The 24,508-nt window shown below is 36.7% G+C and overlaps 6 protein-coding genes across 9 annotated transcripts; 3 read left to right on the forward strand and 3 right to left on the reverse strand.

Moving 5' to 3' along the window:
* Positions 1–189: 189 nt before the first annotated feature.
* On the reverse strand, positions 190–1,363 carry LOC116429583 (uncharacterized). The gene is made up of 4 exons (XM_031982684.2): positions 1,332–1,363; positions 881–1,131; positions 683–802; positions 190–447 (listed from the first exon to the last, which is right to left on the reverse strand). The coding sequence occupies exons 1-4, from the start codon at positions 1,360–1,362 to the stop codon at positions 190–192; spliced, it is 660 nt and encodes a 219-aa protein (XP_031838544.2). The 5' UTR covers position 1,363.
* Positions 1,364–2,222: 859 nt separating this feature from the next.
* LOC116429575 (uncharacterized) lies at positions 2,223–4,165 on the forward strand. The gene is made up of 3 exons (XM_031982671.2): positions 2,223–2,232; positions 2,492–2,775; positions 3,348–4,165. The coding sequence occupies exons 2-3, from the start codon at positions 2,527–2,529 to the stop codon at positions 3,486–3,488; spliced, it is 390 nt and encodes a 129-aa protein (XP_031838531.2). The 5' UTR covers positions 2,223–2,232; positions 2,492–2,526; the 3' UTR covers positions 3,489–4,165.
* A 912-nt stretch (positions 4,166–5,077) lies between these two features.
* On the forward strand, positions 5,078–8,779 carry LOC116429513 (H2.0-like homeobox protein). 2 transcript variants are annotated; one of them, XM_031982537.1, is made up of 5 exons: positions 5,078–5,465; positions 5,575–5,787; positions 7,923–8,113; positions 8,396–8,609; positions 8,705–8,779. In XM_031982537.1, the coding sequence occupies exons 1-4, from the start codon at positions 5,360–5,362 to the stop codon at positions 8,582–8,584; spliced, it is 699 nt and encodes a 232-aa protein (XP_031838397.1). In that variant the 5' UTR covers positions 5,078–5,359; the 3' UTR covers positions 8,585–8,609; positions 8,705–8,779. The 2 variants fall into 2 exon arrangements, with proteins under 2 accessions (XP_031838397.1, XP_031838388.1); XM_031982528.1 differs by having other exon boundaries at positions 8,396–8,716.
* Positions 8,780–9,203: 424 nt separating this feature from the next.
* On the forward strand, positions 9,204–13,191 carry LOC116429369 (putative cytochrome P450 12a5, mitochondrial). The gene is given in 10 exon segments (XM_076365305.1): positions 9,204–9,561; positions 9,953–10,050; positions 10,241–10,353; positions 10,570–10,711; positions 11,052–11,302; positions 11,376–11,559; positions 11,624–11,793; positions 11,872–11,950; positions 12,133–12,333; positions 12,391–13,191. Coding segments are annotated over 10 exon segments (1,614 nt in total). The 5' UTR covers positions 9,204–9,296; the 3' UTR covers positions 12,502–13,191.
* Positions 12,756–18,945, reverse strand: LOC116429570 (uncharacterized). Its single transcript, XM_076365681.1, has 12 exons — positions 18,421–18,945; positions 17,455–17,864; positions 17,180–17,279; positions 16,991–17,092; positions 16,736–16,886; positions 16,557–16,661; positions 14,055–14,365; positions 13,471–13,889; positions 13,314–13,413; positions 13,119–13,220; positions 12,889–13,047; positions 12,756–12,821 (listed from the first exon to the last, which is right to left on the reverse strand). Exons 1-12 carry the CDS (start codon positions 18,712–18,714, stop codon positions 12,756–12,758), a joined length of 2,319 nt encoding a protein of 772 aa, XP_076221796.1. The 5' UTR covers positions 18,715–18,945.
* On the reverse strand, positions 18,679–24,492 carry LOC116429558 (uncharacterized). Of its 3 annotated transcripts, none has more exons than XM_076365303.1 (6): positions 23,553–24,492; positions 20,990–21,399; positions 20,569–20,668; positions 20,380–20,481; positions 19,998–20,188; positions 18,679–18,806 (listed from the first exon to the last, which is right to left on the reverse strand). In XM_076365303.1, exons 1-5 carry the CDS (start codon positions 23,844–23,846, stop codon positions 20,003–20,005), a joined length of 1,092 nt encoding a protein of 363 aa, XP_076221418.1. In that variant the 5' UTR covers positions 23,847–24,492; the 3' UTR covers positions 18,679–18,806; positions 19,998–20,002. The 3 variants fall into 3 exon arrangements, with proteins under 3 accessions (XP_076221418.1, XP_076221419.1, XP_076221417.1); XM_076365304.1 differs by lacking the exon at positions 18,679–18,806 and adding an exon at positions 18,865–18,936; XM_076365302.1 differs by lacking the exon at positions 18,679–18,806 and adding an exon at positions 19,648–19,947 and having other exon boundaries at positions 20,033–20,188.
* Between the last annotated feature and the right edge of the window lie 16 nt (positions 24,493–24,508).

The raw sequence follows: 24,508 nt of genomic DNA on the forward strand, positions 1-24,508 counted from the left end.
AGAATCAAATACAGGGACAACTGCAGTTTATGTCCCACGATTTCGTAAATCAAAAGCAAAGAAGATTGAAAACACTCCAACACTGGATACCAAATAATTTTAAATTCCTCAGGACTCATCGACCTTTTTCTTTGTCGACTTTCCGGCGAGTATAGTTAAATAAACTTTAGAGCGCTCCAATAACCGGGGCTAGGAAAATAAACTGCAATCGGTGTGCGTGTTTTCGCACTGGTCGCTGTTTTCCTCGAATTCGTCCCTGCTGGGCAGCCACCCAGTCATGCTAGACTCACTTTGAGCCTTATTCTTGAGGAAATGCTGTGCTGCTTTTATCACTGGCGATGTTTTGCATAACAAAAGTCTGATACAAGCTGAATCCATGCCATCTACCCTTTCAATCAATTGATTGGGCAGTTCTTGATCTTGCGCCTGCTTGATCAAGCTTTGAATCTTGAAGGGAAAGTATCTATATAGTATCAGCAGGCATTAACGTCGTTAAAGTACGTTGCAATCCTTTAAAATATACGAAGAACGAAGCAGAAAAATACGCAGACATAAATAACGAATCGAATTAAAGATTTTTACGAGGAAAGATAACAAAAGACGATGGAAAACAAACGTTTGTTGGTGGAATAATACCGCATGACTGAAATAATATGCAATTATTTTATCAGGAGTTACTCACTCTCTCGTTTTTGCTTTGCATAATTATGTTGGCTGGATTCCAGTTCGAAATTTCGTCTTCGTCATCCAGATTCCTTGCGATCTGCTCTTTCGGCGGTTTTAAATCGAAGAGCGAACTAATCTGGCAATAAAAATTCGAATTTTGAATAAGAATAAATTACATGTTGAATGATTAAGGTATTGAGAATTTTTCGGTTACCATTTGTGCAAGAAATATGACACTGTTCACAACGATCGCAGTGACTTTCGGCGAATCCAGACCGATCATCCGGAAAAACGCAGACATCATGTTCGAAGGCACGAAACTATCCTTTTCTTTCTCATATTCCTCTCCTCGATTTTGTTTCTGCTTCCCGCTTAAACTCTTGGCGACTAAATCAGCAATATCTTTTGCTGTTTCTAGGTAGCTCGTCGCGTATTGCAAACCCGCTTTTATTTTGTCTAGAACTCCTACAATAATTAAAGAACACATTTATCTATTAAATAATTATTACTCGATAACAAACGTAAACATTAGTAAATAATTAAGTCATTAAAAATTACCATGGTATTCGGTGTTTAAAACAAATGTTAAAATATTTAATGGCATGTTTAATATTTTCAGCAAAATAAAATGGTGAATATAGAATTAATATTTTAATTTTGCACACCTGACTGCACCTTATCATCCGTTTCTTCCATCGAATGCGCCACATAACTGCCCAAAATGGACGCACACATTAGGGCGCACAAGAATTTCTTCATTCCAACTGGACAAAGGTTTCTGCAATACTGAAAATCACACTCCAGCTGCGTATAACGGTTGTTAATTACTAATTTCCACCCCGTTGAGCACTAACGTTACTGTTCACGCCGCGATGCCTCGATTGGGACTCTTCTCGCTTTGTCGGCCAACCACGGGAAACTAGATCCCGCGATTCGGGTGACAGTCGAGTCCTGATGTAGTTTGAAGCACATCTTAGCCAGGATTAGAAGGAATTCTTGTATCTTCGTGAAAATTTGTTCGTATTAACCCCTTGCCATACGATTTTCTTCGCAACTGTGCAGGAAAAAGTTACGTTGCAATTGATAATTTACGAGATCGACAAGAAATTTTCTATTCATTGCTAAGTGTACGTTTACTTTGAAGGTAAAATATCGATAATAGCAGAATAATCTTTCACTTATACCTACGTGCAACGAAATAACGTTGATTTTTATTAGACTGATATTTATTCGACTCCCATACGTCATTCTGTGCCAAGGGGTTAAAGAAAATCGTAATAGTAAGAGTGATACGCAGATTATAAATTAAAATGGCAATAAGGTGAGAATTTGCAAAACATAATTTTGGCGTGCACGTTGATTATTTAAGAATCGATTTCGGCGCTGCCGGTTTCAGGAATACCAAGGCATCACTTATTTTCGCGGCATTCATTTTATTCGTGTTTTCTTGTTTGAAAGTCGCGTCTGCGAATCGAACGACTTTATACGCGGACGAAGTGCGCGGTTTGAGCGAGCTGCCGATGAGCGAGCTGATTCATATCAAGTCTTCTCTTGTGGACGAGGAAGGTGAGTTTGCGAAATTGTATAAAAATATAATTTTTCGAAAATATTGAAACCCCTGACTTGTTTTTCAATCTATTAACCCTTGCTGTGTACTGTTTAATTGTACCTAAATGGACGCTTGACTTTTAATATTTTTGTTTTTCATAAGAATTTGTGAATATTATATAATCGAGAGAATTTCGAAATAGTTTAATATACTCGTTGATTATTACGTTTCGTTAATTTCATTTCAATTCTGATAGTCTACATATATTATGTACAGATTTCTCTAAGGACAATGAACAAGTGTCAAGCAGAATGTTACCCTATTCACTGCCAGTGGCGCTTCCTTTAAAGATGAACAACAAGAGGAACAATGCAAAACCAATGAGACGATACGGCGAACACGAAGAGGAGAAGGGGGGCAATTCAAAAATTTCGAAAATATTCCAGCTGGCGGTTACAGCGCTCTCGTTCCTCGCGTTCGGCGGCTATCTGCTCACGCTTATAATAATGTCTATTCGCCGAAACACGCCGCAGCCGAATAATGGCCTGATCGTCTTATCAGTAAGTTCTATTTCTTCGTTGCTTAGAGTATTTAATAATTATTTGTATATTTTATATTTTATAAGTCTTCCCAAAACAGCAGAGGTTCACGTTGCTAAGATGTTATCAAGTTATAACAATCGCAAATTGATTTTTATGATTAATTGGAATTCATCGAAATAATTGGTTCAGAATTTTGTTAACGTTTAGTAATATTTTGAATGAAAATCTTGTGACTTAGATATTTCAATATTACGAGCCTACGACTCTCTGAAATCTTTTGTCATTTTATTTCGAGAAAAAGGCAAGACAGTGCTTTTAATTAGAATGGTCAAAAGAGTGACATTTTTCCAATAGAAATTTATCACAAACAGCTTTTCATCGAAACTAGGAATCACGGCGAATGAAAATATCCGTGATATTTCGATCCTCCTCAATACGGTTTCGGAAAACACGTGCCGCAATTGAAAAACAAACCCAGCCGAACGGCGCCGCTGGAAATTGCGTGAAAAATTACGTCATTTTCCTGAAACGCGGGAAATGGTCCGATTCGGAGTAACGGTGGTTTCATCGGGGCGACTTCTGCGTTTCAGAATGTACAAGGACTGCAAAACTACCTCAGACCAAAACGGAACGTCTTCGATCCTGCGGAGAACGATTTTGAGACCGAGAGGCTGTACCAGGGAATGATCATGCTGTCGAAGTCTTATGCAAATTACGAGGCTAGGAAGTAAATGTTTAAAGTGACATTATATTTTAACAGAATCAAATTTAGTGAAAACTATTAAGGTGAAAGGGGTTTAAAAATATTGCAATTTTTCATTTGTAAAGTAGTCGTTTGATAGGAAAAGTCGTGATATAAAATTAATTTAATAATATTATGATTATTAATATAATATGTTGCATCGCAGTGCAATTGAATAGGAATTCAGCTTGGATCCGGAGGAAAATTGTATAAAACCACAGTATTCCTTCTTTTTTATATTCATTCTGTTTCGGAAGAGGAAGATAATCGCCGGAACTGTAAATCCAAGATCTCATAATGAACGCGAGGAACACCTTACGATGCTGATCGACTCAATTAAAGGTTCGATTATCACGATCCAGCGGACTCACGAAAATCCTAAAACCTAATAAAATCGAATAGAGGATCACGGTGTGTACATATCCCGAAGAATATTCTTGGCGTGTGGGTAGAGAGGCTGCTTCAAACATGGCTCTTCAAATAAACACCTAAGTGACTGTATACTCCGAAAGTCTGCATGCAAAGATAACCATATGGCTCCCAGAGATATCATCGGCCATACGTCTCTATGCTATTATTCCATGGATATGTATAGCCTGAGTAGCATTTTTCGGAACTTCATTTTTGTTCATATTTTCTTCGGCAACGACGTCCCTTCTTCGATCTTCGAGCCTCACTTCGCGATGAACGCCGATACTTTTACGGAATTTTAAATTTATCTTCTTAATAGATCTCTCAAAATATGTATAACAATTCAATGAAACATTTCAGGTTATTTTAGTTTAGATTGTAAGATATCGCGGAAGGCGTTGACAAAAGTGTGGTCAATATTTTCAACTGAATTTCTGAACTCTTTAGTTACTTGAAACATCATAAGTTTTGCAGTATACGACAGACATTTTTATTGATACCCTGTGTATAAAGGAAGCTTAAAAAATAGTGTTGGCTTTTCTTGTAGAATTTCAATTTATAATTGTTTTTACAGAATCTTGTATTACAGTTTACGCTATGTAAGTTATCGTGCATTCTCGATGAACATTACGTTTCAAGTTTATTATTCAATTCACTGTTGCAGCGTTACGAAACTTCTAATAAACGTTACGATATTATATTTAAATACTTAAAGACAATCCTTTATGTCGCAATATAAATAAATTCATTTTTTTTTTAATTAAACACATGTAAACTGAAATTTCGAATAAAAGAAAAGAAATAACGTTACAGTGTTTCCATTTGTGGTTTCTATAACATCCACCAAGTTTCGTTTACAGTTCCAGAGACACATTCCGAGATTATTTATTATTTCTCGTAAAGATTCATGGAAGTGGGTTGGTTTTACAATATTTACCCACATTTTTGTAATATTTACACATTAAAAATCTCGAGGAACGAAATGGTTGCGTGCGGCGCACCATGGTGGCTCGCAACCCTGGCCTCGGACTCATCATCCTTCAGGGACCAATCTTCGATGAGACACGCCTACGCGGGATCCGCGTGGACCAATCCCACGGCCGAAATTACGGCGAGCTCCGATGATTCTTTTTTTTTAAACGAAAATCTCCTCTGAACATGGTAGGAATACGTCCGCTCATTCGATCTTATGCACTTCCGTGAAAGTCGTTCTTTAACTGTCGTCTCCTGGATCTCTTGATACGTAATCAAACGACACATGTTCGCGTTCAATAATATATTGTTTTCGATTCCGATGAAAAGTCAAGTGAAATCAAATGACGTGCATCTGTCCAGGTGAATCGTTGTATAGCTATTTAAACATGTTATGGACGTTTTAAGTGTGAAGTGAGATCGAAAGTTGGTTTAAACATTCGAGAAACAAAGGATTTTCATTGAGAAGAGAAAAAAATGAATGAAATCAAAACTCGTGTCGTCGATACAACGAACTATTCGAGGCAGTTGAAGTTCGGAATAGAAAGGATATTATCGGACGAATTTTCGGCGAAGAGGACAGGTGAGAACTGGGGACAGTGTTGAATTCTGTGAATCGTTAACATTTATTTAAGTATCGTTGTAATTATCGGTGCGAACGACTTCTCAGTAAGATCGTGCAATTTCGAAAGATGTACTCAGGCCACTTCCGGTGCAATTCTCCACGGTGCGGTGTCCTTGCCCCGGAAGTTGCGTCAGGTGCGAGGCCCTTCGAATCTGCCCACCATTTTCCTACGGACAAACGACTATTCCTGGGAGCTACGGGAGCACGAACCATGGAAACGGGATCATTGAAAACTACGGGAACATTTATCGGCCTGCTCCACTTCGACCTGTTCCTCGACGTAAGTTTTTTTTTTCAATTTGTTTAATGGCTACAAAATATGTATTAAGTAATTCACGTATTCCTAGTGTTTATTTGATTACTATAAATATTAAGTTAAATAAAATAAATATTAAGTTAATAAAATAAAATTTACAGAACTACATTAAAACAACATAAACAAATAAATAAAAATATAGTTTTTGTTGCTTCTCGTGAATTGTTTTGTAATAAGAAATTCTGATTAAAAGAACTTCCTTTTTCGAGAAAATTGAACAATTTTATCAAAATCAGAATATAATCTTTTGATTATTATCACGCATTTTTCTATGGTAATCGAATATTTTGCTAAAATTACAGTTGATAATTATATCTGGCTACAATTACGTAATTAATCGTACTAAGAGTGTTACAAAATCAACATTAATCATTATCAAGGTTTTCACTTAATCGCGTTCAACAGATTCGCGAATGTAGTGGTAACAATGACTTCCTCTTCAATCCCGCCTATTGTTAGACCGAGAAAATGATTCTGTCCGCGGACAGATCGTTTCATCGAGTCGGCTAATCGATAATTCAAAGACCCCCCATGCTCATGCGAGCATTTAGATCATCTTAGGCGGAAATTATAGGCTGGTGCCCCCGTGGCTCGTGAAACGAAATGTTGCGTCATTAACAAATGCGACCATATGGGCCACTGTCTTGTCTCTCGAATACTTGGCAGCAAGTAGGGCAAAATATTTATGCGCCAGTGTATTCTCGTGTTTCCTGTCCGTGTTTAAACGACATCTTAAGTGCCACCGTTCGTTTACACGCGATGTAAACAGCGGTTTCGTCGTGCCCCTTTCTCGGTTAGTTAAAACTGGGAAACTCGCGCTTTATCGAGGAACACTCGAGTATCCGAAAACGTTGATCACCTAGATCGGTCCTCCTAAATGTTACTCCTATTCAATTTTCCAATTTACATCATATAGATTATACTTATCAATTATTATTAACAATTAACCGCTCGTCGTACGATTCATGTTCGCGATTGCACTGGTTAGAACTATGTAATATACACTTCGTCCTCAATAATTTATTGTAGATTATAAAGGCAAAAGTATTTTATCCCCTTTTTATGTCAACGATTGCTTTAAAAATCATCAATCAATAATTGCAAAATAATACTCAATTTTCGCTCGGAAGACTTTTACAGCATTTACATCTGCTAACTGTTATCTAAATTTTAATACGAGTCTGACATTATAAAACAAGAAGTTAAAATCGTACGAACTCTTTATTAAAATAATTCTAACAATCGATACAATACAATCGATAGAATATACTTTATTATTTATGCATTTTTACGCGACACCACGGCACCGTCATCGAATCGATCCAGCCAGTGGAGCAGCCAGGGATTCGTCAATCGCAGTTGCACCTTCAAAGAATGCGAAGCTGAGCGGTTGCCCGAAATAACTATGATCTTGCTCGTCCAATTCATTGGGAGGACCGTACCAACCGGAGAGGGAACCGCACTGTTTAAATTCGTACACATGTTGTATACATTATGTAGGGCTGTAAATCAGCCAGAAGTACCCAATCGCGGGGGCCTCTTGTTCGGTGCTAGGATCTGTTGAAACAGACACCCATCCAGCTAAGGCTACCGTTTACATCGCGTCGCGTCTCCGTCTAGTTTGTGATCTCCGTCTCGTGCATTGCGACAAATCCCCGCCCCTTCGTGGCCCTCTCATTCGTGAACAGAAACGAAACAGCTCCTTTCGCCTACCGGTAGAAATTATTTATCGAAACCACGAAGACAGTTTTAGCACTAAGCCTACCGAATAACTAATGTAGATTAAGAATTTATAATTTCTTATGACGATTAGAAAAATACGTTACCCGAGACTTAAAACGCATTTTATTATCCTGCTTCTAGAAATTCACGAATTTATTCTATAATTCTGCACGAGTGTATTTTTATAATTTTAAAATTTGTAATGGGTTATGTTAAACCATCTATTGGTCCAAGGGTTAAGCAATATTTCTTTAATGCTAGAAATAAGAAACGAGAATTTCAATTCAAATTTTATGTAAACAAATTGTTGATAAAATAAGAATTTAAAATTGAGACGGAAAGGGAGAGTATGAAAAATGAATTATTTTCATTTGTAGCTCCAATAACCTCCAGCACGGCACCGAGCAATCAACCCGAAGCGAATACCAGAAGGAAAAGATCGTGGTCGAGAGCAGTGTTTAGCTCCTTACAACGGAAAGGGTTAGAGAGAAGGTTCTCCTTGCAGAAGTATATAACCAAACCTGACAGGAGGCAGCTTGCGGCGACGCTTGGGCTCACGGACGCTCAGGTAGCGTGATTTCATAATTTGTTTTATAATTTTCTTTGGTAAGAAAGTTTTGAATGCTTTATTCTCAGCGATCTGTTGGAAAAAGTGGTACTTTATTTTGTGGTTATTTTGCAAATTTCAAATTTCAAATTTCTTACCTGTATTAGTGAAATTTTTTAGGTCAATTATGTTGCAGAATACCACATAAATTTTCAATTTTTTACTTGGATGCAAAGTAATTCTTTTAATTTTAGTTGCATGAAAGTACGAAATATTATATAAAGACTGTTCATGTTTTCGTAGGTAAAAGTCTGGTTTCAAAATCGTCGAATGAAATGGCGGCACACGAAAGAAAGCGAGAATAATTCTCTACCGAATCCTGACATACAAAAGGATTTAGCTAGGAAATTAGCGAAGGATAATATGAAAAGTTCGACGGATAAGACTGTTTTGGAAGATGAGGAGGATGTCGAGATCGAAATCGACGTGTGAACGTCGAAGTGTACATTAAATATAGGTTAATAGCTTGTAATTTGTAATGATAAATTTTGAATAGGAATAAAGTTTATATAAAATTGATGATTCCGTGTTCTTCGTTACAATACGAATAAGAATGAAATTGCAGCGGTTGATAAGAGACAGTCTTCAGAAGTTTTCATTCGCTACCGCTCATTGTTTCTCGCAACGCCAGCTGTCACAGGACCGAGACATAAAATTCTTGGAGAAGAACGTTTTATTCATTAAAAACCTCTGGTAAGTCGTATTTTTAATTTCCTTTGTTAAATGTTAACTTTTATTCGATGAAGAAATAATTTGCCAGTTAGTATTCTCATGAAACTAAGGGATCGATTAAAAAATTCAACCTTGCAGATTCAGTAGTTTATAAAATTGTTAAAACTAATAATTTATTAATTAATATAAAATTCACCATAAAATTACTTGATAGCAGGCACGATGCAACGAATTCTGCCGAAAATCGTGACACTGTCACGGAAGTGTTCGGTTATAAAGATTGCGAAGCCAATGACAGCGAATGAGACTCAGAAATGCCTGAATCTAGATACTTCGGATATAATCTGTAAATAACATAAATATAAATCTTCAACTTGTACTAGAACATCTATAGAATACTTTAATATAAGCATTTTATTTATTATTATGATGATTTCGAAACGTGCGATAACAAACTGTTTCAGCAGCATCAATGGCACACAGCCGAGCAGCCGTCGTCACGGATACTCTAAACCGCACAGATGCGATCCCTTTGTTGGATCCAAGTGATGTGTCGTCGTCTTCCTTCCTATCTACGCCAAGATTCGATCCACAAATCGCCGTTGACAAGTCACCGTTGCCATTCGAAGAAATTCCTGGGCCAGCGATCCTGAAACTCTGGGAGAAGTATTGGAAATACGTGCCGCTCCTCGGTACGCAACTGTTTTCCAGTCTGCTAGTCAACAGATTCACCCAGGGTACGATCTGTTGAAGTACCGATAGGTCGAAATCCGAAGATCCGAATGCTTAGTGTGAAATATTCGAACGAAATATTCCTGTCTTTTTTATCGGGAGATATCCCTAGTTCTTCAGGTTTCTTTGCAGCTTTAGCTTAAATAATGAGACTATTATTAAGGATCAGTAATATTTCGTATGGGATTAAAGTTCTTTGTAGCATATAATTGAATGTGCATTAGGATCTTCATATAGACTGCAGGCTTTTAAGTAGATATAAATTTTCGTAGAATAATTCGTGGATACCGAAAAAAATTGAACTTATACGATGTAACAACATTTTTTAATCTTTATCTAATAAGTCCGTAATACTTGAATGATTTTATTAATCACCTGAAACCTATCATTTTACAGGACGTTTATCATGGAATCGCAACGTTACACCGTTGAAATATCTTTTCAACGAATACGGTTGCATCGTGAGGCTCAATGGACCTCTTTCAGGGGACATCATTATGATTCATAGGTGATATTCATTAGCTCATGTTCGTATTAATTTGACAACACGTGATCAATGTAGAACGGGGTTGAATTGATTCAAAGGAATAATGATTATGAATTTTCGAAATGTTTAATTCAATTTAAACTTTTGATTTATTTATTAATTATAATATAATGATTGATACAGACCCGAACACATAGCTGAAATCTTCAAACAAGAAGGCGACACACCGATTCGCAGTGGTATCGATATTCTGCAACAGTATCATCTCCATCATCGAAAGTATCGTTTGGGTGGACCTTTCTCACTGTTAGTGCACACCGTCGCATAATTAAAACAAATAATAAGACAAAATAATACTGAAACATGAGATAAAAAAGAACAAAACTTTTTGAATAAAATATGAATTCATAATGTTAATAGATACACATTTTAAATCACTAATATTATGAATTTGCATTTCATTATGCAAGACGTTCCCGATTTCTTCTATAGAAAAAACAGAGTATAGTATTGTATTTTCATCTAGGCAGGCGTCAGAGTGGCTAAAAGTAAGAGAAAAAGTCGAGAAGGATTTCAAGAACATGGCTTCCAGTTTTTTCTGTAGGATCGATATGATCTGCGACGAATTAATCGCCAGGATATACACGACACGCAATAAACAAGACGAAGTATGCAACGAACAAAATTAACCCCTTGTCCTGTGATACTTTTCACATCTATGCTTGATAAAACTACTCTACTGTTATTAATTCAACAAAGAAAAGAATTTGATACTTATTCTGTATCTATATTTACTCTAAACGTTGAAAATTGATAATAGATAAATAGCATTGCATTTATACAAGAAATAAATAACACTTAGAATTGTCGAAGTCGATTGAAAATTTGTATCAAGAGTCTGACTCGATATTATAGGAGAAGGTGTTAACCAATTGAACTAGACTGTACAGAGAATATGAAATAAAAAAAATTGGATGGAAAATAAAATTTGTTATTTTGCTTCCACAGGTTCCTCGCAATTTCCATGAAGACTTGATGCGCTGGACCATGGAATGCTTCTCCACTATAGCGTTCAACAAACATGTCGGCTTTTTAGAAACATCCGGTTACAACGCCACGTCCGAGCCATCACAAATCATCGATGCAGTAACGACGGCCCACAAGTATATGAATCGCTGCGAAACCGGTTTCCAAGTCTGGCGGTTCTTTTTAACGCCATTTGCCAAGAATCTCTTCGAAGCTTGCGATGTTCTTGACGGGTAAACTTTAGGAAACATTTTCAAATTATAGTGAAAATTTAAATACTTTTAACAATATTTTTCACGTCTTCAGAGTCATTGGGAAGTACGTTCGTCAGGCGCAAAGTAAACTTCGCGGTCGATCTGTCTCAGCGTACAAAACGAAAGAGGCCGAAGAAGATTTACCGGTTTTGGAGAAATTTCTATTAAGCGACGGCATTCATCCGGATGACATCTGTACGATGCTGATGGACATGATCATCTTGGGAGTACAAGCGGTAATATTGATTACGTAAATATAACAATTTTCAGACAATTTCATTCAAAAAATTTCACTTTTAGACAGGAAATTGCGCGGCATTTCTTCTGTACCACTTGGCCAGGAATCCGAGGATCCAGAGGAAACTCTATGACGAAATTATGAATGTCTTGCCAACTGATAATTCCCCTTTAACCGAAGAGGCACTAAAAAATATACCGTATTTGAAAGCGTGCATTCAGGAAAGTTTGAGGTAGTGACCGAATTTAAAGTCATGTCATATCAAATATTAAAAATATATATAAAATAGATAATTTTATTTTATGTAAAGGCTGCATCCTGCGTTTCCATATATCACTAGACTATTACCAAAGACGATATCGCTTCACGGATATACAATACCAAAAGGGGTAAATATGCAAGCTACAGTAAAAACATTAAGATCCATAAGATTTCTAATAGTAAGACTAATTTATATTATCATTCCTTTGGCTTGTAAGACCCAGTGAAGCTTAAGTGACAACACTTGCAACTAAATTAAATAAATATCAACTTTGTTTTATATTACTCTATATTGTAATATTTTTTGCAGACGTTCGTTATAATGGCGAATCAAATATCTTCCCAACGAGAAGAAAACTATGAGGATCCTGATAAATTTAGACCGGAAAGGTGGTTGCACAATTTTTGCGAGGATAACACAGATTTCAGCTGTCTACCTTTCGGTTATGGTACAAGATCATGTCTAGGAAAAAATTTGGCTGAGACGACAATGATGCTGCTAACTGCGAAGGTATTTAAATGAGTATCGATCAAGTATCTTTAATTTAATGTTTTATCTCTCTTTCAGCTTATACGACAATTCAGAATCGAGTACGATTACGCTGACATCAAAAGCAAATTCATGATGGTCAACGTGCCCAACAAACCACTTCGTTTCCGTTTCGTCGACAGGATTTAACCTGAGATCCTAATGAAAAATGTGCAACGGAAAGTTTTTATTATTGTAGTTTATTATAGCCTACAGTGTTCAGTTTTTTGTTAAGTTAATAATGTATAGAAGAGGATAAAAGATGATGAGAAGAAGATTGTGGGTAAGAGTATATGTAATTTAATAGAGAATTCTGTTGAACATTTATTATTATTATCATAGGAAAGCAATGAAATGCATTGAAATATAGCAGAACTGCTGCTTATAATATATGTATTTACACACTATTTAGATTCAAAGCGTAATATAGCTCTCAAAGTTGAAAGGACCGAGAAAGTTGTGTAAAGTACCTGCAGAATAACAGATATTACCATGCATCAATATTCAGTGCTTTTACAGTATAAGGTTGTAACTTACTTGACTACAAAACTTCAAGGACCAAGCAGTTACAAATCCTTCCACGTGAATGGTGATGGGTTTCTGGCACCTTTGAATGATGAACACTGCCTGTTTGCGAACTTCTGGCGAAGCGTTCATCCAAGGAGAGACATAAAGTTTCCAGGCAATATCCTGTGCCTGTTTAGAATGTTCATAAGTTAGAATGTTCGTAAGTTCGGTGTGTTGGCAGCTATTTAAGTGGAACTCACATTTTTGGTCATTAAATCACCTGCCCAACTGCAGGCCATAAATTTGAACAATGTGAACGTGACGACTACGAAGAATTTCGACGTTGCAAACTTAAAAACATTCTAAAAGAATTAATTACACTTGTAAGATATTCAAAAGTATAATGACTAAACAATCTAGAAAATTATTGTAGATTTGTAAAAATAAAATTTCACCTGTGTGATTAAGAGACTGGAAATTATCACGTACAATGTTACAGTAATTGTTGATTTAACCACAAGTGGTGATAGAATACGGTTAGTTTCATTTGCACAGCTGTAATAGAAATATTAAGATTCACTTGAACATTTTTTGAAATGATTGTATCATTACCCAATTGCTTCTTGATGATCTCTGATCCATTTCTTCATAAAGGTCATTCCTTTTTCTTTGCTGGTTAACAATGCGTTGCTTAATAACATGAATTTAGTAGCCGGGTGCAATATTAGGGTAATTATTAGAAGGTCTACGAAAAGCACTGAAGCCGCGTTCGCAATGAGAAACATATTCAGGAAGAAAGTAACGCGGAAACCCCAATACTCGTCCCTTGGTATGAAGAAATATACTGTGTTCAGTGGGGTTTCGTTAGAATCTGTGAAAAGCGGCGACACACAGTAGAATGTTCCACCTAAAACGAACTCAGTAGCTAGACCATAGTACACTGTTTTGATGCGTTGCAAATAATTTTGTCTGATTATATTGTCCTCTGGATTGGATGTCACAAAGAAATCTACCATTCCAAATATTAAACGCTGAAATTGTCATAATATATTTATATGTTACTAGTATGTTTCTGCTACGTCAATATTGTTAATAATTGGCTGTAACTATGATTAATATCTCCAATCAATCAAATTGTCTAATTAATTATAATTCGTTCAATTAGATGTAACTACATTGTCAATTAATATAGACACCTGAAATTCTGATGATCTCCATCGAAAGTAGATTAAATTAAACAATGTTTCGACCATAAATAATATTTCCACGGACGATCTGACAAATTCACTAACGTCTGTGAAATAACAGAAAATACCATATATCATAGCCAATATCCCGGATGATTCATTTATAATGAATATCGCGAACATCACTTCTGGAACTATCACTCGCCATCTTGTAGCGTCCGGATCCGGAGGCCAGTTTCCGTATATTCGACAGCCCATCCTCAAGTACCTGAGTAATTTGATACCTTTGACCTTACCCATTTTGCGCTTTTTTTTATTTACTTTCACAATAATTATTCAAAATTTAGTTTATATATCTGTATTCCCTTAAAATTCTTTATTTGCTGAAAAATCGCTCGGAACTGACATCGGAACCTTTTCAAGCAACGACGATGATACAGACTGAAGCCAATTTGTTGTTTCAGTAAATGAATTCGTCGTTAGAGACGGTTATTACGAAAGCAAATGGGAAACGCTGTCAGTCGTTTCATAATACTGAATAATTAATTAAATTGAGAGGCTAATGTCGTTGCCTCATCTTTGTATAATTTATTTGAAGGAATGGCTAAAAGGAAACATAAGTATAATGGAGAAAGTGATGATAAATCGACCTAATAAATCGAAATATGACAATTATACTCTCTTATTGATATTGCGCTTTTTTACGCATTCTTTTAGAAAATAAAAGAAATATTAATGAAGAATAACCTTTGTATCGGTTGAATTTTCCATACAAATGAAATTTCGAATCTCTTCTGCTGAAACAGATGGTGGTGTAACACAGGAAATAACACATTTCCATGCAAGCGAACGAAAAGAAGCTATGATCAATAGTGAATAACAACTGAGAATAAAAACATGGCAGCACGGTAACGTGTACGACCCACCTTCTGCTAACTGTATAATTTAATAGAGTACATTGTTATTAATCCCTTTACATACGTATGTAAGATACATGAGTATCTGGGTACCCAGTTATTATATGAGCTAATCGAAATAAATTTACTTAATTTAAGAAATGTATAGTTCCGTCAAAGTTCGAATATTCGTACCAATAACATAGAAGTTTGTTAGGTAAAAAATGAACACCTGTTTCGGAATATATCATATATATAATATACAAGTTCATAATTTCCACAGACATAATTATAACACAAAGCTTGGCCTGTATCAAAACTCGTTTCTAACGATTAGAGTAACTTAAATACTTTCTTTCATCAAACTGTTAACATCACTGATTTCATTCCACTTTGTTGAAAAAGAAAATAATAAAAAATAACAGCAGAAATAAAAAGCGTGATTCTCTATTTTTATTCATCAAAATTACTTTTTGACTTTAATACGTCTTTACCTTACCAAATCGCGGCATGATATTTCTTCAGGCAGTCAATCAATGCCTCGACCGTTGTGACCGCTCTAAAATCGATCATCCATATGTCAAACTTCGCAAACGGAAACATTTCTGCCGATTGGAAAAGAGGTCCTAAGATGATCCCGACGTTGCACAAGTGAAATCACATCACGGTCAGCCCGTAAAACTTAGAATACTTATCGACGTACCATCGGAAGACGCGTTTCTCGTAGGATTTCGCGATCTTGCAGAAAGCTGGTAAATACTTAATCAAGAGCTGCAACATGTCGCTAAAGTTATATCAAATTCTCAAACACGGCGTGCTGTTCCCTCCACAAGAGGTAACTTATTACTATACCACGAACGTTCGTGCACATACACACGTGAACTTACATGTAGGACGAATCTAAATGACTATAATCTTATGCTTTTGGTTGTTAGCAGTTAATTCACTGGAAGCCTACCAATTGGTTTTTCGATACAAACGATTTTGTAATTTCCAAAAATGACTCACGAAAGTTGATTGTAACAAATAAACTAGCAGATAAGATTGTTCCAAGTAAAATTGACAAGAAAATGATTGCGGTAAGTGAATTTTATGATGCTTGTAGATATACAAAATGTATTACTGAAATTCAAAATGTCCTAATCGAAGATTATTTTTTTAATATTTAATTTATGTTTCACGTCATATGATTATAGCCATTTTACCGTCATATTTAACGAACGTCTTTATATTTACGCGTTGAATGGAAAAATTATCGTTAGAGTAATAAATATTACTATTTTAACCGGTAATTAGAGGAGAATATAATGCGTGTATTCTAAATACATTTAGGAAAATATTATTGATTTCTATAGATGATAATAATATATAGTATATAAATATAACACAAAAATTGAACTATATTTAAATTTACATCTTGGTATATGTCAAAGGACTTACGCAGCTCTTGTTCCCTTCTCTTCGAATTCCGAGCATTCAGAAATACAATTTTTCAATTTTTAACGTTTCAGTACAACATAAGATACTTCAAGATAGACAATGCTATTGTAGTGACAAAAATTCATTTTGGAGAGAATGAAGCTACGATCAATCAGTTACTCCAACACATTTGTACTATTAGTTGACTTGGATGGCAGTACATCATCGCTATCCGCAAGTACTGCTCGTAAAGCGGTCAATAAAGAGGACGTGCTTGAAATGTACTGAAATATTGGAGAGACTATTCAAATAAGTAGAATAAAAATGATAATTACTATCAATAATATAAAAGTATAAACGGAACTGATACCGAACAGAAATAATCCAGATTAAGGTTTGGTACGAAGCACTTCAAGCTAATCGTTACGGCTTTCTGTGGCATCATAATACGAAGTACAGTTTTCTGCATTTCCGGTCCTTGTTCGTACCATGTTGCTTCGTATGCACCGCGCACAAATTTTTCACTCTGACCGTTACAAAAAGTTATATTTATATTATATTGATACATATAATTAATATATTATATCAAATACAGAAGAATATATGAGAAGTGAAATAAATCATATTAACCATTTCCATCAAATGATCAGCCGGTATCGCCCACATGAGGACCTCCAACAACGAAGCCCCAATGAGTAATATCAATTGCATGTAGACTATGATCATTTGTCGCTATTCATCAAGATACATTTCACATTATTCCATGCTGATACATAGTTCAGTAACAAAGCATTTGATGAGAAGAAAAACAAAACTCACCCCAATTAAATTGAAACCACAAAGTACAACGGCTACGCTGTTAACGATTATCGTACCCAAAGCTACATACCGAACACTGTTGACCACTTGCCAGGCATATCTACATAACAAAAATCACGCTCTCGCGGTAGCGCCTACAATTGTTAACGTATGCTACCTTCACCCAGTTTTGTTAAGAAATAAATAATAAAAAAATGGTCGCAGAAACGAAAAGCGTAATCCATTATTTTCATTCGTGAAAATAACTTTCGGTCATTAATACACGTTTGCCTTACCTAGACACCGCGTGATATCGTTTGAAACAGTCCGTCAATGTTTCGACAGTTGAGGCTGCTCTAAAATCGATCATCAATATCTCATACTTTGCCGCAGAGTACAGAAGCAGCAAACATCCAAACACATTTGCGCTAATGGCTGAGGAACACTGGAGACCGACAACGGATTGGTGCAGAAAAATAATAATCTTCACGGGCATATAATCGACCGGGAACGGATATTCGGAGACCGTCGGAAACGTTTGCGTCGATTGGAGCAAAGGTCCTAAGATGATCATGATCGCGCACAAGTAAAACCACGTCACGGTCAAACCGTAAAACTTGGAATACTTGTCCACATATCGTTGCAAGACGCGATTCTCATAGGATTTCATGCTCCTGCAGAAAGTTGTTAAATCCTCTAGCAAGAGCTGCAAAATGTCGCTGAAGTTATATCGAATTCTCAAACACGGCGCGCCCTTCCTTCCGCAAAGGGTAAGTTATTACTATACTGTGGATGTTTGTGCAGGTACGTACGTGAACTGACGCATATAATGAAATTAAATGTCTATTATCTTATGATTGCGGTTTTTAGCAGTTTATTTACTAAAAGTCTGTCAATTGGCATGTGGATGTTAACCCTTACCGAATAGTAGCCTGCTAAATAACTTACGAGTGTCAATCCTTATTTTCCGAGAGTCTATTCTTATTATATTATTTTACAGCACAGAAATTAGAACAACAATAGTATTCTAATGCAACTGTATAATTTAACAAAATATTATATCCTTGAAAAAAATCAAGCCACAAGATATTCCAGATGATACTCCAATAATTCAGAAGGCCTTACTATTAGATACAATATATTATGATTACACAGATTAATACATGACTGGTGCAGCTTTCTTTGATAAACGTACTATCGAATCATTTATATTTGGCCCACAGACAAATCACGCAAAACATAGTCAAAATCATACAGCTCACCCGAAAGCGATCCTCCAGAAGGCTAAAGAGGAGAAGTTGCAGCATAAGCTGCAACGTGGCGATTGACATGGAAGCTGTGTTAGCGAAGATGATCGCATCGTCATAATTCAGAACCATCGCGTACGAAACTGGTAAAAATAATCCTAGAGCGCTGAGTCCTGCGGCGGCACGCAAGATCCTGTAACGCAGCACCTGAGCTTTAGTAGCGCCAGCCGGGAGCGGCCAAGCGCAGCATAGAGCAGAGCTGAGTCGAGTGAAGGCCATTGCATTCTCAGGTGTCACTTTCTCAAACATAACGCAATGACTTTCATAAATGGTAGCGAAATATCCAGACTTCACGAAACGATTACGTTCCTCTAGTTGTGTTTCCTTGACAGATGACGTAGCTGAAACAATAACGGAACATTCCACACGTGCTCGGCAAGGTACGGGAGCGACCTGCTACCGGAATAGGATCTTGTTGGACTGTGCAAAGTGCAAATGAGCAGCGAGGAAGAAACTTCGCTCCAAGTGAATCTGTAAACAGACGAGTGAATAGTGAATGCAACTATTAAGGAAATAACATGGAGCCAGTAATACAATATACCGCGAGTCTACTCGAGGCGTAGATGGACGAATTAATATGTGATGTTGCTGGTGTAATGATAGCCTAAGATTCTCTTTCTTGCTATTGCTGGCGCGCACGCTCAGAATCTTTAGCCACAAAGGCTCCCCCGAGAAATTCTAGGTATTAAGGAAAGGCGAACGCAACTATAGTTTATCGCGTATGAGATTTATTTGTGAAATAAACAAACGCGATATGTTCAAGTAACCTTTGCAATGACATATACAAGCTGACTTTAGTAAATAAGACGGCATATGTGTGTGTTATAAGTGACAATGGCAAGAAAATGATGGTAGTAAGTAAATTTTATGATGCTCATAGATGTGCCTAATGTATTATTGAAATGTAGATTTCACTACAAATGTTTTTAAGTTTCATTTTCTGTTTCACATTACATGTTTATGCTCTGTTTACTATCTCATTCAATGAAAGGCATTATACTGCCGTGTTGAATGGAAAAGTTATCGTCAGAATAATAAATATTTTTTTTAATAGATAACTAAAGGAAAATATAATACGTCTGTTCTAGACTACATACACTTATGACAAAATCGTTGATTTTGACAAATGAATAAGTAATGGTAACACGTGATACGCAAATGAAACACAAATTGACTATAAATAAATTTGTATCCAAGATTTATATTAAAGTGCTAGTACAACTTATATTCCCCTCTCTTCAGTCTTCGTGTATTTAAAGTTACAATTTTCAAGCTTTTAACATTTCAGTACATCATACAATACTTCGAGAGGAGATAAATCTATCGCAGTGAGGAAAAATTAATTTTGAATAGAAAGAAACTACGATGAATCAGTTATCGCATCATATATGTACTGTTAATTGACTTGGATGGCAGTATATCGTCACTATCATCGAGTACTGCTCGCAAAGCGGCCAACAAGGAGAACGCGCTTGAAATGTACTGAAATGCCATAAAGAACTTTGAGTAAGATTAATAAAAATGATAATTACTATTACTAATATGATGATATAAGTGGAACTGATACCGAACAGAAATAATCCAGATTAAGGTTTGGTACGAAGCATTTCAAGCTGATTTTCATAGGTTTCTGTGGCATCATAATGCGAAGTACTGTTTTTTGCACTGTTAGTCCTTGTTCGTACCATGTTGCTTCGTACGCACCTCGTGTAACTTTTTCACTCTGACCGTTGCAAAAGTTAAATGATTAATATATTGATTACTATAATTAATAAATTGTATCATATAAAGAAGAATATATGAAAAGTATAATAAATGATATCAAAACGGTATCATTGTTCTACTACATCCTAAAATCAATATCTTCATTTCTTGAATTGAAAAACTTGAATTTACTCGGAATTTGTATCTTACCATCTCCATTAAATGATCGGCCGGTATTGCCCACATGAGAACCTCCAACAACGAAGTCCCAACGATGAATATCAATTGCATGTACACTATGATCATTTGTCGCTGTTCATCAAGATACAGTTCAAATTATTCCATACTGATACATACTTCAGTAACAAACCATTTGATGAGAAAAGGAACTGTACCTACCCCAATTAAATTGTAACCGCAAAATACAATGATTACGCTGTTAATAAGTATCGTAGCAAAAGCTACATACTGAACACCGCTGACCACTTGCCAGGTATATCTAACAGAAATCGTGATCACATGATGGTGGCCGTCAAATCGTTAACATCACTCATTTCATTTAACCTTATGCAAATCCTAATGTTATGATATTTTCATAGAAGCTTCTCAATTACAAGCACAAACCGATAAAAAATATGTTCAAATTTCGGAGATCCGATCTGAGGCGACTTCATTAAATGCTCACGAGAGCGTGACTCGTAAAACAGAAAAGAATAAAGAGAAATAATGTAACGACTAACAACGGTAAGAAGGAAGGGTACTAGTCGTACATTTTTATACCTGAACATTACTTTGCAACAGTATTATATTTTTTACTTACCTAGTCACCGCATAATATTTCTTGAGGCAATCAGTCAATGCCTCGACAGTTGTGGCCGCTCTAAAATCAATCGTCAATATCTCAAACTTTGCAGCCGAGTACAGGAGCAGTAAAGCTCCAAACATGTTCGCACTAACGGCAGAGGAGCATTGGAAGCTGACAACTGATTGGTGTAGAAAAATAGTAATCTTCACGGGCATGTAATCAACCGAGAACGGATACTCGGAGACCGTTGGAAACGTCTGTGTCGAATCAAGCAAAGATCCTAAGATGACCACAACTGAGCACATATAAAACCACGTCACGGTCCACCCGTAAAACTTGGAATATTTGTCGACGTATCGTTGGACGACGCGTTTCTCGTAGGATTGCATATTCTCGCAGAAACTTGTTAAATCCTCGATCAAGAGCTGCAAAATGTTGTTGAAGTTATATCGAATTCTCAAACACGGCGCGCCGTTCCTTGCACAAAGTATAACTAATTTCTATACCGTGAATGTTCGTTCACCCGTGGACGTACACTTACGGGTAAGATAAAGGTAAATGTCTATTATCTTTTGGTTTTTGTTTTTAGCATCTTATTTAGTGAAAGTCTATTAATTGGTATTAGGGCAACAAGGGGACAACTTTACGATACGGTAAAATATTCGTAGAATCGTTCATAACCGTTAGCTTTCCGTTCGGTAGTTTGGCAGGACGGCCTGCAGCCAATATGCGGCACATAAGGGTTCAGTTTAGAAATCAGCCATTGTCTATTTTTCCACTTCAGCCCAGGTATCGTAAAGTCGTGTCCTGGAAGGTCCCTTAGAATTTTAGAAATAAGTGTCCTCAAGGATCTTCACCTAACGGAATTTCCGCGATGTTTGCAAAACATCTTGCCACCTTAGTGACCAACTTCTTCGCTTTCGTTCCAAGGGAAGTACCACACTATGGGCGTACTGGAAGGGGATGATGCGGGAGTGGTCATCATAGATAGGAAGAGATGGAAAAACCGCGGCTGAAGCCCCACCTTTTTCGGATATCAAGAGGGAGGAAGTGGACCCAAGAAAAATCAGAAAAACCCTTGTTAGACAAGAAGATTAGAAGGTCCCTTGGGAGAGTCGGTCAGAATTAGAAACACGTAGAGTAGAGTCAGATAGGGACACTAAAGAATCAGTCAGTTATCAGTGGTTTTTTCAGTGCCAATTCATTGGGTGGTCCTTCGAATTAGACGGCACGAAGTGCAATATTCCAAAGGACTCAATCAATTAGATTTTGAGTCCTTAAAAATTGGCTTTTCGATTGTCTATTCTTATGGATCGATAACGTATATAAGTAGAACTCATTTAAGACAAAAGGAATGGAAATGATAAGTTCATGGCACTACAATTAAACTGTATAATTCAATAAAATTTTATATGTATCTAAGTTAGAAAATATTACAAAAATTACAAAATATAACAAACCATTGCATGCTGTTGGACGTTCCTGGATCGAAAGGCACTCAAATACGAAAAATATATCAAATGATTGTAATTTACCTCCTTATGTACTTGTTCCTACACCTCGCACACCAAAATTTGATCACCCCCAGAGACTTTAGGGTGATATAAATCCATACAGTTGCTATAATTATTGGGTCAGGGAAAAAAGCCGATATGTACGGCGTCCGTGTAATGTTTGCTCTGCTAGTAAAAAAAGAAGCGAGAGTAGCTGTGTGTGTGTTCAATGCCTAATGTCCCTACATCTTGGACAATGTTTCGAAAAATACCATACATGCCTTAAATATTAATACTCGTTTTCTACTTATATTAAATATATGTCATAATCCGCCATGAAATAAAAAATTACATTTTTTAATCTATTTATAAATTAAAAATTTCGATTTCGTTTGTGTCAAATTGAATATGATAAATATTCAATCAAAATATACTATTCTACGAAAATGTATAAGGTTTTAAATATTTTCTTTAGCTACTCATTGTTCAGAGACGAGCAAATGAGGCCGGTGTTTAGACTTTAAGTATTTGATATAATATAATTGCGCTAAGATATAGTATCATTATAATTATATATATTAATAGGGCAAGTCGAAGAGAGATGGACAACCTTCGTTTTGCGGCGCGACTTCTAAAAAGACATATCACATTGCTATCAATGCTTCGCAATGCATTCAGATGAACCAATTTTTGAGATCTTCAATTTGTTAATGCGATGGAACACAATCGCCCAAGCATTATCCCTTGCGTGCAGACACGCGTATACACAGCATGCAGCCTGCCTTCCAGGGTACAAGTACGCCTACTCCCATACAACCTAACAGGTCCGACTCAAGGCGGAATCGGTGAAGCACGCACCTTCTTCACCATATCTCTCTTCTCGACCTGACCAGCCAATGGCAACTTAAATGAGATCGGGCAGGTACACCCTCCCCAGCTCTGAGGCCACCCCAACGTAATTGGACCATACGAACGATGCTGCTTTCGTTGTAAAACACATAGTACGTGACTGTATATACTGTATTATCATTCTTATACCGACCATACAAAACCAAACGAAACATATTCAAAATCATACAGCTTACCCGAAAACGATCCTGCAGTAGGCTGAAAACGAGAACCTGCACCATAATGTGGGTTGTTGCAATTATCATGGAAGCTGTGTTAGCGAAAACGTCCGCGTCGCCATAATTCAGGTACATCGCGTACGAAACAGGTAAAAATAATCCCATAGCGCTGAGCCCGGCAGCGACTCGCAAGAACCTGTAACGCAGCACCTGTGCTTTGGTAGCGTCTGACGAGAGCGGCCAAGCGCAGCACAAAGCGATGCTGAATCGGGTGAAGGCGATCGCCTTTTCAGGTGTCACCTTATCGAACATAACGTAACGTCTTTCAAAAGGATAGAGAAGTATCCCGAATCAACAAGACGATTCCGTTCCTCTAATTAAATTTATTATAGAAATGACGTCGTCGGAACAGTAAGCGAAACTGGTTCAGGCACAGTAAAGAAACCATTCGTCAACGGAGGATAATCTTGATGAACTGTGCAATGTGCAAATGAGCAGCGAAGAAGAAACTTTGCTCCAAGTGAATCGATAAACAGACGAGTGTCTAGTGAATGTGACTATTAAGCAAATAACATGCAGCCAGTATCAGTAATCGACCACGTATGTATTCGAGGTATAGACGGCCGAATTAATATGTGATGTTGTTGATGTATAGATAGCCTAAGATTCTCCTTCTTGCTATTGCTGGCGTGCACGCTCAGAATCTTTAGCCACAAAGGCTCCCCCGAGCAATTCTAGGTATTAAGGAAAGGCGAACGCAGCTATAGTTTATCGCGTATGAGATTTATTTGTGAAACAAACAAACGCGATATGTCCAAGTAACCTTTGCAATGACGTATACAAGCTGACTTCAGTAAATAAGACGGCATATGGGTGTGTTATAAGTGACAATGGCAAGAAAATGATGGTGATAGGTGAATTTTATGATGCTCATAGATGTGCCTAATGTATTATTGAAATGTATATAGATTTCA

Source organism: Nomia melanderi, chromosome 3 (genome assembly GCF_051020985.1).
Source record: "Nomia melanderi isolate GNS246 chromosome 3, iyNomMela1, whole genome shotgun sequence".
NCBI classification, from domain to species: domain Eukaryota; kingdom Metazoa; phylum Arthropoda; class Insecta; order Hymenoptera; family Halictidae; genus Nomia; species Nomia melanderi.